The 13271-nt window shown below is 47.3% G+C and overlaps 1 protein-coding gene and 1 pseudogene across 2 annotated transcripts in view; one reads left to right on the forward strand and one right to left on the reverse strand.

Moving 5' to 3' along the window:
• Positions 1 to 13271, reverse strand: part of LOC308610804 (centrosomal protein of 78 kDa-like) — a 573086-nt pseudogene that overhangs the window by 169755 nt on the left and 390060 nt on the right. The gene's annotated exons all lie outside the window — the stretch shown is intronic.
• LOC308610810 (forkhead-associated domain-containing protein 1-like) overlaps positions 1 to 13271 on the forward strand; it is a 138394-nt gene that overhangs the window by 55175 nt on the left and 69948 nt on the right. Inside the window, exons 6-8 of the mRNA XM_081259814.1 lie at positions 5949 to 6057; positions 9724 to 9854; positions 12344 to 12433. Of these exons, the coding sequence (XP_081115940.1) occupies positions 5949 to 6057; positions 9724 to 9854; positions 12344 to 12433 (330 nt within the window). The remainder of the gene's footprint in view (positions 1 to 5948; positions 6058 to 9723; positions 9855 to 12343; positions 12434 to 13271) is intronic.

Consider the following 13271-nt stretch of genomic DNA (forward strand, 5'->3'; position numbering starts at 1 on the left):
AAGAGCTCATGCAGCTCAATATTAAAAAAACAAACAACCCAATCCAAAAATGTGCAGAATACCTAAATAGATGTTTCTCCAAAGAAGATATACCGCTGGCCAAGAAGCACATGAAAAGCTGCTCAACATCATTAATTATTAGAGAAATGCAAATCAAAACTGCAATGAGGTATCACCTCACACCAGTCAGAATGGGCATCATCAGAAAATCTACAAACAACAAATGCTGGAGAAGGTGTGGAGAAAAGGGGACCCTCTTGCACTGTTGGTGGGAATGTAAATTGATACAGCCACTATGGAGAACAGTATGGAGGTTCCTTAAAAAACTAAAAATAGAATTACCATAGGACCCAGCAATCCCACAACTGGGCATATACCCAGAGAAAACCATAATTCAAAAAGCCACATGCACCCCAATGTTCATTGCAGTACTATTTACAATAGCCAGATCATGGAAGCAACCTAAATGCGCATTGACGGACGAATGGTTAAAGAGGAAGTGGTACATATATACAATGGAATATTACTCAGCCATAAAAAGGAACAAAATTGGGTCATTTGTAGAGACATGGATGCATCTAGAGACTGCCATACAGAGTGAAGTAAGTCAGAAAGAGAAGAACAAATATCCTATATTAACGCATATATGTGGAACCTAGAAAAATGGTAAAGATGAACCAGTTTGCAGAGCAGAAATTGAGACACACATGTAGAGAACAAACGTATGGACACCAAGGGGGGAAAGCGGCAGGGGGTGGGGGTGGTGGTATGATGAATTGAGAGATTGGGATTTACATGTATACACTGATGTGTATAAAATGGGTGACTAATAAGAAAAATATAAATAAATAAATAAACATTTTAAAAAAGGAGAGAGGAAAAAAAAACCATAGTCAATGCTTGGGGGCCTTTGTTCTCTTGTTCTCTGTTTACTGTCTTTCCCTCTGTAACCGATTCTAGGTACACAGTTTCAATCCTAGAAATGGTGCTCTAGAAAGGACACAGATTGTGTATGGTGAACCTAGGAGATTCTAGCAGGAAACTGTAAGCTCCATGAAGGCAAAGGTTGGGCCCAGTAACCTTCTAGAACTCTGTTAGGACCGTGTCTGTTTGTTTGTTCTTTATTCATCCATCCATCCATCCGTCCATTAATCCAAAGAAATATTTTGGGGGGCCTATCCCGTGCCATGCCCTCTTCCAGGCTCTGAGAATTCAGCAGAGAACAAGACAGACATGATCCTTCCCCCTGTTATGCTCTAGTGAGGGAGACAGAATAAACAAGTCAACAAATACATGCTCTAATATTTAAATGAACTAATGACTCTCCTTCAAACCTGGTTTTGAAAAAACAATGAAAGTAACAGGTCCTGTAGGGATTATTAGTGCAAACAGCTACCTTGACATGTAGCTGACACATTAATGAGCATCTTTTTCTTGAACTGAACACAATTTTGCTGAAATATTCCTTTCAGTTATTCTCCCATTTCAGAGCTTTCCTGAGAAAGTGACATGTCTTTTTCAGGTACATGGATGAGGCTGAATTATTCCTACATACCTTTTTTTTTTTTTTGGCCGTACCACGCGGCTTGCAGGATCTTAGTTCCCTGACCAGAGATCAAACCCAGGCCTCCAGCAGTGGAAGCACAGAGTCCTAACCACTGGACTGCCAGGCAATTCCCCACATACCTTTTTTTAAATAATTGAAATATATTTGACATAGAATATTATATAATTTCCACATATCTTTGAATATCAGCTGGTCCCAATTTGAGTATTATTTAAAGTGGCTGCCAATATCTGGGGGAAAAATGTTTTTTTACAAAGAAATTATCTAGAAATAATTACACTGATGCATCGTGCTGTTGCCTCCCCTACCCCTGGATCTTCACTTATAACTGAAGAAGAATATTTTATAGCAAGGCATATATGAACCAGTGGCTCCATTGTTTTGAAGTCAAATCGAGTTTCATCCACTGACATTTTAGTTTCTTAACTATTCTACTGCCTGCAGAGCATTCCACCAGAAGTGTAAGCCACATGGCAGGTTGATTTATGGTTCTGATTACTTTATGTGTTTTCCCTGGTCCCTGAAGGTGTGTGCATAATGATTTGCTCTCAGAGATCTTCGATCTGCTACAGTATCACTAGAAAATTCTTACCTCCATGTGCTCTTATACGCCTGTGCTAATTAGAAGCCAAATTATCATCCTGAAACAATCACTCCTCCTAGCACTCTTAACTTTCTTATGATTCAGTGCCCATTTTATTACACAGCTTAACAGACATTAAACATCTTGGAATTTATGCCATTACAAACAATATGGATATTTACTTTGATAGTAAAAGTATCAAAGAGGTTTGAAGACTCTTTGGAGTTTTCCAGCAATCCAAAATCCTAAAACTCTGACACTCAGATTGAAATATTTTCAATCTGTCAAAACCACTGGAATCTTAGAGGGGAACATACGTTTTCCCTTCTGGAAGTTTGTCTCTGTGTGTTCTATCTCTGGTATCATGCAAATAAAAGCATTAAGCTGAGAAGAGCTTACAAACACTTTCAGTGTTCCAAGGACCTTTTATGGAAAAGTTGTATTTCCCCCCAACAGAGAAAAGTAAGATGTGAAAGAATTTTTTCACTCAAAGTTTCCAAAGCACAAACATGTAAAAGTATAGCCTTGGGGAGAGTGGGGGTCAGAGTGGCCTGTGTCCCCGCAACTTCCAGCATAGACCCCCCCCCCAATAATGTCTCAGGTGCCCCAGGGAAAAAGTAAGTGTAACTGCCCCAAATGTCCTAGACTCTGAACCATGATGGTGTATGAAACGAGTCAGAAAACTTGTGAGACCTTGACGTATCTGTTAATTCTACCAGAGTAATAATGACAAGATTTCCAAGGACACAAACCAAGACCAAAGGCTGTGAGCGCCATCTGGTGGCCATGTCAGCACGCCCGAAATCCATTACCTGGGCATGCCCACCACCTCCCCCCAATCTTTTTTTTTTTTTTTTTTTTAGCGTGATGCCCGCAACCTGGTCTGATGATAAACAGGGAAATTCCTGTATTTCTTTTGGAGGGATTATTTTTATTTAAGACACTGAGTCTCTATTTACTCTTATAACAGTTATTTTTAATTTAATGCACGTTTTTAAGTTTAAAAAGGGAGCTGCTTCTACGAAAAATGCTAAGAAATTATAGTGGGGCTAGCCAAGAGACATGGGAAAAATGGTGAAAGTGGTATATGAATGACTGAAGTTTAGGAACTCTCTTCGGGTGGGGTTGCCAGATAAAGTAAGGACACCCAGTTAAAGTTGAATTTTAGAATTTCGTTTTAGTGTGTGTCCCAAATATTGCATGGGACACACTTGCACTAAAATATTATTCATTATCTGAAATCCTATTTTAAGTGAACATCCATTTTTCCTCCCCTAAATATGGCAACCTTACCTTAGGAGAACAAAGAAATTGCACCCAGGACTTCGCTGGTGGCACAGTGGTTAGGGATCCGCCTGCCAGTGCAGGGGACACGGGATCGAGCCCTGGTCCGGGAAGATCCCACATACCGTGGAGCATGTAAGCCTGTGCGCCACAACTACTGAGCGCTCGTGCCACAACTACTGAAGCCCGTGTGCTTAGAGCCCAGGCTCTGCAACAAGAGAAGGCGCCACAATAAGCCTATGCACCGCAACAAAGAGCCAACACACCAAAAATAAATAAATAAATAAAATTTATTTTTTAAAAAAGAAAAGAAATTGCATCCTTCTCCTTGTCACTTCCATTTTGATCTATCAAAACAAGCTAGTGGGGCTTCCCTGGTGGTGCAGTGGTTGACAGTCCGCCTGCCGATGCAGGGGCCGCAGGTTCGTGCCCCGGTCTGGGAAGATCCCACATGCTGCGGAGCGGCTGGGCCCGTGGGCCATGGCCACTGAGCCTGCACTTCCGGAGCGTGTGCTCCACAACGGGAGAGGCCACAACAGTGAGAAGCCCGCGTACAGCAAAAAAAAAAAACAACAAAAAAACAAGCTAGCTCTTGTCCTGTCTACAGATTGCTTGACATTTATGCCCCAATAAACGTGTCCCTGTGGGAGTACTGAGGCCTGACATCTGAAAAATCACAGGGCAAAGGCCCACAGTGCACCTTGAGGTGGGAATGTCCGGGCCACTCAGAACAAGCAGTCTGGCCACATCAAACCGAGAGGGAGGGGGTTCTGGGCCCAGCTCTCTTTCCCGGCCTCTCGGGTACCTGCTCTGTGGAGGCCGAGGCCTGGCAGCTACTTTCGGGCCCTTACCAACGTTGCATTTGATGGAGAGCCTTCCGCACCCCACGTGTAGACCTAGACCCCTAGAGGGGGGCCCGCCCTTGAGGGGGCTCTGAGCCATGGACTTAGAGGGTGCTCACAGCAGCCATAGATAGAGCCGGCCTGTGGTGCTCCCACCCACGATTCCTGTATTTCCTTTATTTTTTTTTATTATTTTTTTTTGTGGTACACATGCCTCTCACTGTTGTGGCCCCTCCCATTGCGGAGCACAGGCTCCGGATGCGCAGGCTCGGCGGCCATGGCCCACAGACCCAGCCGCACCGCGGCATGTGGGATCTTCACGGACTGGGTCACGAACCCGCGTCACCTGCATCGGCAGGCGGACTGTCACCCACCTTGTCACCAGGGAAGCCCCTGTATTTCCTCTTAATAACAACCACACTGGCGTTTAAGTGAGCCTGGCAAGGCTTACAAATGCACACATAAAGATTACCAACTACATTCTCCAGAGACGGACGAGGGAAGTTGAAGCTAAAACACACCGTGAGGGCTTCCCTGGTGGCGCAGTGGTTGAGAGTCCACCTGCCGATGCAGGGGACACGGGTTCGTGCCCCGGTCCGGAAAGATACCACATGCTGCGGAGTGGCTGGGCCCCTGAGCCATGGTCGCTGAGCCTGCGCGACTGGAGCCAGTGCTCCGCAATGGGAGAGGCCACAACAGTGAGAGGCCCGCGTACCGCAAAAAAACCCCAAAATAAACCCAAAACAAAAGAAAAAAAACACCCCGTGGGTAGTCAGAGGAGAGGACCGTCATAGCTCATCCCCCTGTGCCGTGTGCCAGGCATGATCTGAGCACTTGTACACATGTTAACTTATTAAAATACTTCTAACAATCCTATCAGGTTGGGACTACCATCACCCCGCGTGCAGACTGAACAAAAGGAAACAGAATATGGTGTCCTCCTTGTGTTCACAAAGCCCGTTAACTGGCAGAGACAGGACTTGAAGGCCACAGTCCGGCTCCCGAGTCCATGCCATGCTTTATAGCCTCCAACTTCTCACGCTCAATCCTAGAGCCACCTGGGAAGGAGGAACCAGGCAACTAAAGACTGGGTTTGAATCAGACTCCACGTCTGACCAGCCGCGTGATCCCGAGCAGGGGGCCTCGCCTCTCTGAGTCTCAACCTGGCTCCCTTACAAAATGGGCACATTAATGAGAACGTCAGCCTTCAGCAACGCTGTGACGAGTATCAGTGTAGCATGTGTGAATGGGCTCTGTAAACTCTGGAGTGTTCTGTGAGGTATAAACTACCCTCTATTCTCATTAGAGGGAATTCATTTCATAACCTGCTCCTGGCTCTTGAACTTTGCTGTGCATCCAGTCAGTGCTGGATGATCTGGAACCAACAGCTGGTCTATTTATGGCTGAAAACCCACAGGTCATAGGAAGACAGCAGCACCAGAGCCCCTGGGTGGCCACAAAGATAAGGTTCGTGTCTTGAGGACCGATGACATGGTGGTCACTGAAGGAACAGGCCCCTCCTGCCCCTTCCACTAGTGACAACTGAAAACCTTGGTTTCCCCAACACCCCGATCCAAGATCAACCCGACTCTTTGCCCAACGTTGGAGAAGTACCGGCGTGTCCTGCAGGCCTGGCTGGCCCCCTCTGACTGTGTGTTGCCTCCTTCCACAGATCAGTGCCCTACAGCAAGGCTACAACCAGGTGCTGAGCCAGACCCTGGAAATAACCTCCCTGAAGCACGAGGCCGAGAACTTAAGGAGGGAGGCCGCAATCACGTCAGGTGAGGCCCTTCTGCATTCAGGCCCCAGAGCTTCTGCCCTCCCCCTGCAGACATCACCAGTCAACCAGCGCACCTGTGCCCGTGACATGGGTGCAGCCTCAGGTTTCACCCGTGTGGGTGCATTAGAGTTCTCCCTCAGTGGAGGTTTCTTGCCACCCAGTTCCGAGGGCAGGGCCTGGTAAATATTTGAGAGAATGGTATATCTTGGCTACAAGGTCTCCTGAGCACTGGCCCCACCAGGGCGAACACAGGTCTCCTTGTGGCTTAGGTGGTTCCACAAAGCAGCCTGAGTGCAGACTAGAGCGTGGACAAAATGGGGTCACTCCTTTAAGGCACCCATTGTCTCACCCATTTCAGCCGAGTGCACTTGGGCCCAAGGGAAACCATTTTCTAATTTGATCAGAGGTGGTTCCCTGATAAAGGGCTTGGGTTGGGAGAGGGGCAGCCAACGCACAGCTGTAGCTGAGCTTTGATTCCCTGGATTCCTTCATTGCTTCAACATGTTTCTTGAGCTCCTTCTAGGTGTCAGGCCCCGTTCCAGGCTCCGGGGAGGGAGAGCCAAGCAAGACAGTCAGATTCCTGTACTCACAGATTTGGGAGGGGGTGACAGACAATAAAAGTAAACGGATGAATAAACAAGCCCACTTCAGAGAGCAGTGGTGCTGTGGAGAAAATAAACTGTGTGTCGTGGTGGCCAGCGCTTCAAGGGGGGAGGCCAAGGGGGACCAGCTTAGTGGGTGTGCAACCATGGAACTCAGATGGGACTTGAACCCGTGGGCTGGGACTCGAACCCAGTCAGAACCCACTATCTTTTAATCGAGATCACGCATGTGGTCTCGGGACTTAATAAAGCTCAGGTTCTTTATGTCTCATCGCAGAAAGAATTCAGTGAGAGACAAAGTAAGAAGTGGATTTCTTTAGAGAGAAACACACTCCACAGACAGAGTGTGGGCCATCTCAGAAGGCTAGAGGCCCCCAAATATGGGGCGGTTAGTTTTTATGGGCTGGGTAATTTTATAGGCTAATGAGTGGGAGGATTGGGACAACTCTAATATTTTGGGGAAGGGGCGGGGATTTCCAGGCATTGGGCCACCACCCACATTTTTTTTTTTTTTTTTTTTTCTGTACGCGGGCCTCTCGCTGTTGTGGTCTCTCCCGTTGCGGAGCACAGGCTCTGGACACGCAGGCTCAGCGGCCATGGCTCACGGGCCCATCCGCTCCACGGCATGTGGGATCTTCCCGGACCGGGGCATGAACCCATGTCCCCTGCATCGGCAGGCGGACTCTCAACCACCCCGCCACCAGGGAAGCCCCACCACCCACTTTTCGACCTTTATGGTCTGCCTCGGAACAGTCCTGGTGCTGGTGCGTGTGTCATTTTGCTAATGTATTACAATGAGCCTGTAATGAGGCTCCAGTTCCCCCTGGAATTCGAATCTTACGCCCCCTTGGACCTAGCCGATTCTAACCAGTTTATGCTGTATCCTCCACGGCTATGTCCTTCTTTTAGAGAGGACCTGTTTCAGGTGGGCAAGGACAAGCCAAGGGAAGCGAGGCTGCGTGGAGTGAACAGGGGATTGTGGGGCTGGGCAGGGTCGGGGAGTCTGGGTTTTTATTCCAAGGGTGTTGGGAATCCAGTGGAGGTTTTTAAGCAGAAACTGACATGCCTAGAGACCTGAAGAGGATGGGACCACTCACAGACGAGGGGAGGGAGAGAAGCAGGTGACAGGGAGGAGGCAGTGAGCCTCGGAGGGGCACATCACTCAGAAGGCAGCCAGCGCGTAGCAAGAAACATGCCCACAGCTGTAGAAGCCAGGCACAGCATTGAGTCGCACGTGAATCCCCATCTCTGTATGAATCTGTGCTTTTCTTCTGCCTCACTCTGCAAATTAATCACACCCAGCCCCACCCCCTGCTGCCCCCAGGTCTCTGCTTATTCTCCTCCCTCACTTGGGATGTCCTCAGATATTTTCTGAGCACCTCCCCCAGGCTAGGTGCTGTTCTGGGCACCAGGAATGTAAGGATGAACTCGCTGGTCCTCACCTTCCTCCCGTATGTCGGCCAGTGAAACCTCATCCAAGCATCAAGCCTGTCTCAGATCCCACCTTCTCCGATCAGGGAGTCGGACAGACCTGGGTTGGGATAATGCTTGAGATGGGCTGGAACCACTCAAAGTGTGGCAAGCCCCAGAGGGATTTCCAAGTAACTGAACTGTGTCCTGGAGGCAAAGCTCATTTTTAAAATGAAATTCTGGAGCATTTTGTGCTTTATTTCATAGACATTCTTGATTGAAACCTACCACTAAAACTGGGCCTGATGTTCTTTCAAGAAAAGAACCGTATGAGATAACCCAATACCAATGCATTTATGCACCCTTCTTCCCACTTTTATTCAAAATGATACTACAATGCAAGAGGGAAGAGATATGGGGAGATATGTATATGCATAACTGATTCACTTGGTTATAAAGCAGAAACTAACACACCATTGTAAAGCAATTATACTCCAATAAAGATGTTTTAAAAAAAATGATACTACAGTAATGGAGTAGTTATCTATTGCTGCATAACAAGTTACCCCAAAATGTAATGGATAAATCCCCAACTAATATTTATGATCTCACCCAGTATCTGTAGTTCAGGAATTTGAGAGGGGGGTGATTTAGTTCTCATGAGTTGCAGTCAAGATGTTGGCTGGGGCATCAGTCATGTCATCTAAAGCCTCGGGGGGAGCCGGAGGATCCCCCTTCCGAATGGCTGCTCATGTGGCTATTGGCTGGAGGCCTTAGTCCCTCAGCACACATGCTTCTCTCTAGGGCTGCTTGAGTTTCCTCAACACAGCAGTTGGCTTCCTCCGGAGTGAGTGATTCGAGAGAGAGCAAAGAGGAGGCCACAGTGTCTTTTATGACCCAGCCTGAGAGGAAACAGTCCGTCATTTCCACAGTATCATATTGGTTACCCATGGCAGACCTATTCAGGGTGGGAGGGGCTACACAAGGCATGAATTCTAGGTGGTAGGGATCATTGGGCCCATTTTGGAAGCTGGCTGCCGAGAAAAATAATAGGCGCCCTGTAACAAACATAATTTAGCCACTTTGTGTTCTTGGGACATACCGCATCATTTGACCCTTACAATAAATCTGTGTGGGACAGACAGTGGGAGGTGAAATAGCTTGTCCAAGACCACCAAGCTAATAAGTGGTAGAGAGGGTTCCAAACTCAGAGGACTGTGAAACCAACCACCCCATCAATAGTGTCCAGCAGTGCCCTCTGGCACACGCCCGTCTCCTGGCCTCTGGAGAAGAATTCCTAGACCTTCCCTGTGCTGGGACTTTGTTCCCCAGGTCCATGGTGTGGCCTCTCCTCCCAGCTTTGCCTGGCCTGTGCCCACAAGGGGCCCCCAAAGGCTTCTCCTCTCGCTGGTGCTGACTGCCCCTCATTCTCACTGAAGCCTCAAACCCTGTTCCGTGGACTTTGCTCTCATTCCCATTCTTGCTCTGGGACCCTTGGAAAAAGCCTCCCCAGTACTAGGAGGGCACCGGTGGTGGCCCGGGCTTGGAAAGTCTTGTCAAAACGTTGGCTGACAGCCATGGTGTTGCCAATAATCCTTCCTGCCTCTTTCACCTCCATGAGTCTTTTGGTTTGGTTTGGTTTGGTTCTTTTACAGAGATGGTGTCATCTTTGCAAAGAGACGTGTTAGTAAAGGATGGTCAAGTTCAACAACTACAACAGGAGGTGAATCAACTGAAAAGTGAGAACAAAGAAAAGGATCACCAGCTCGAAGCCCTCAGCTCCAGAGTGAGTGTCGGGTCATCAGCAAATTGTAGCTACGAAAAGCAGACACAGTGGAGTCACATGACACACGGTGGTGAGATGAGGCCAGTGCCCAAGGACACAGGGAGGGTAGCTGCTGGGCAGGTGGCCAACTTCTCTGAAACCTTTCAAAGGACAGTGTGTATGTGGCTCAGAAGAAGCATAATATATTTTCAAATCCAGCAAACATTTTCTAACCCCTATTATAAATGAGTTTGTTTAATCCCAGCAACAAACCCACCTATGAGCGTATACTGCCAGTACAAAGTTTAACATTAAACAGAATACGATCTCTCTGTGAGCAAGGATGACCACACGGCTGCATTATGGTCCCAGCACCACTGGTTCTCATAATTGTCTTCAAAGCAGAACGTTTGAAGATCCAGATGCAAACACGCAGACTCTCATTTCTTCCTTAGACTTTAGTGTGTAGAATGTCTCTATGGAAGATGAACGTGGTAGGCAAGCAAAGAGCTTTTTACATGTAACTTTGACTATTTGCAAATCTTGCCTTCAATGCTAACTTTAGAATCCTGACTCTATAGGATAAGATTTCTCAGTATTTGCATGATGTGCCTGTTTCTGTGAGTCAAGGTAAAACCTCAAAGCTTTCATCTCAGGTGGCAACTCAGAGATTCCCAGAGGCTACCCGATAGCTAGGTCTGCATGGGGGTGGGGTGAGAACAGATCTTGAGGTTCCAAGGAAAAGGCACAATAAGTAATACCTGGTATGTAGTACCATACCCAGTTTGGAGCTGGTGAAAGGCACTGCACGAGCTTTGGGATCAGACAGACCAGGGTCCAATCCCAGAGCTTTCTTTTATTGTAACTTATTTGGCCTCCATTTCCCCATCTGTGAAATGGGGATGACAAAATCGTTTTCCGAGAAGTGGGAGGCTGGTTTTAGTTGTGCTCTTCTGCCTCTGCCCGAGGTCGGCTGCCTGGCCAAGCCCTCTGCATTCGTTTCTCCCAAGCAGAGTGTCTTCCCAGGCATGTGCTATAGCTGTTTAATGTGGTGTGTGTGTGTGTGTGTGTGTGTGTGTGTGTGTGTGTGTGTGTTGGGGACGGGAAGGGGATGCAGAGGTGGTGCTAAGTAGAAGGAATCTGCAAAGACAGCACCTGCTTGGCTCTTCTACCTCCTGAAGTGCATTTGGATGATTTATGTCCCCGTTTCCCCTTCCTCGTTGACCTTGGAATGAGGTCCCTTCTCCTCTAGACTGTGCTGCCCAATAGCACAAGGGCTCGTCACCACCAAGGGTACTGCTCTTGTGAACATTTGAGATGCCTTTTTTTTAATGACATACATCATGTGTGTTAATTTTAGAAAAATAAGTAGATGACATTGAGAAGAAAAAATAAAAAGAGAGGAGAGGAAATGCTACCTTGAGAAATCAGTGTTAATATTTTCATGTATGTTCTTCCAGTCTTATTTCTATATATTGCCTAGAAATCAATCAATCAATCATTTTATAGTTAATTTATACTATGCACATTTTTTATTTTATTTTTATTTTTATTTTTTTCTTTTTGCGGTATGTGGGCCTCTCACTGCTGTGGCCTCTCCCGTTGCGGAGCACAGGCTCCGGACGCGCAGGCCCAGCGGCCATGGCTCACGGGCCCAGCCGCTCCGCGGCATATGGGATCCTCCCAGACCGGGGCACGAACCCGCATCCCCTGCATCGGCAGGCGGACTCTCAACCACTGCGCCACCAGGGAGGCCCTATGCACATTTTTTAAATTTTTATATACTTACTATTTTCCCGTGCTAATAAATCAACGCTCTTATCATTCGTCTTAAAAGCTACATACTTTCTCCTGGATGTACCCAGTGTTATAAAGTGGTCTGCTGTTCTAAACAACACTTGGGTTGTTTCCTATTTTTTTTCTTCCACTGTTACTGACAATTCTGTGAAGAGCATCCTTGAAACTACAGATTTACTTATTTCTCCAGTCATTGTCCTTAAGGTACATTCCTAAAGTGGGAATAGCTGGGTCAAAAGAAGGCACATCCATCCTTATACCCTTAATGCCTGTTGCCAAGCCGCCCTCGGGCAAGACAGCTCCGTTTACCCCTCCACACCAGTTGGGGCAGTTGTTTCTTTGAGATGCAACCTGCCCAAAAGCCCTAAGATGCACCGGAGCTCACTGGCTCGGCCCCCTCCACCCTCACTGGTCACAGCGTGAAAACATCCCAATTCCTTCACCCTAAGTACCCAGACTCTACAAAGCTGGATTTCCCCTGCAGTGAAGTTTGCTGGCTTTTGAAGAGGAACTTAGATGCTCTATTCCTCAGAACTCATGAGAGGGGTGAACTGGGAATGACTGCAGGATCCCGTGCTCCCATCACACAAATGGTCTCGCCTCTCAGAATTCAGAGGTGTGATTGGGTTATACAGCAGGAAACACCTGGGTGTGAACACAGGTACTTGGGACCCCCAGCCAAGCCCCCGTGGCCTTGTCCTTTTTCTCCACAGTGCTCAGTGCTGAAAGAAGAGTTACAGAAGGAAGATGCCCAGAAGGAGAAGTGGGAAGCCCAAGAGAAAGAGTTAAAACTCTGCAAAACCGTGCGTTGAACCTCCTGACCCCTAGGTGTCCACTGAAAGCCTAGATTGTGGCCTTGAGGGTTTTGGAGGGGTTCCTTGGCCCATTAGCTAGCACAAGCTCTGGGGCTTTCTGGGTGTTTGTCTGTTAATGTAGTCTCCTAATTCTTTGGTTTGCTGGCTTCAAAGAGATGGGTGAAAAGACCATGGAAAACACACGCTCCCCAGATTTTCTGAGCAGTTGGCTCAAAGCCCCTCATCAGGTTTCCCCTGGGGAAAGGGACGGGAAGTGGCCACCGTATGCTGCTAGAAATTCACCGTGGTCCCTACCCCTGGACTTGTGATGCCCAGACTTTCATGATCCACTGTCACAAGTTTTATCACAGCCCTGAACACTGTTATTAACACAACTCTTCTTGAAGTATTTTTGCTTAAATACATTCAATTTTACAACAATTCATAAAAACAAAATAAAAAGCAAATGTATCACTGGCCTTGTATGGAAGGTGAACATAAAAATGAATACAATGAAAAGATGACCACTAAATGTAAATGTTCACCCCCTGTACCGGCCCAAACCCTCGTGCACATCACCAGGCATACGTTTTCCATCTGTTGGGAAGGACGGTGCCTGGGACGGGGGCAGGAGACATGTGTTCTTCTCTCTGTCAGGAGCACACTTCTCTGCCTCAAATGAGAAAAAAGAAAAATGTCATTGTTCTTTTCTTCCAAACTGTGCCCATTGTGTCTTCCAAACAGCCCTTATTTAGATTGAACTCAAAAATGTGCCCCAAGGAAAGAGACTCTAATGAGTGGATAGGTATCTTGTACTGTTTAATCCAGGATCCATGCTGATCTTCAA

This window comes from Mesoplodon bidens (genome assembly GCF_964165515.1).
Source record: "Mesoplodon bidens genome assembly, contig: HAP1_SCAFFOLD_126, whole genome shotgun sequence".
Taxonomy (NCBI): Eukaryota; Metazoa; Chordata; class Mammalia; order Artiodactyla; family Ziphiidae; genus Mesoplodon; species Mesoplodon bidens.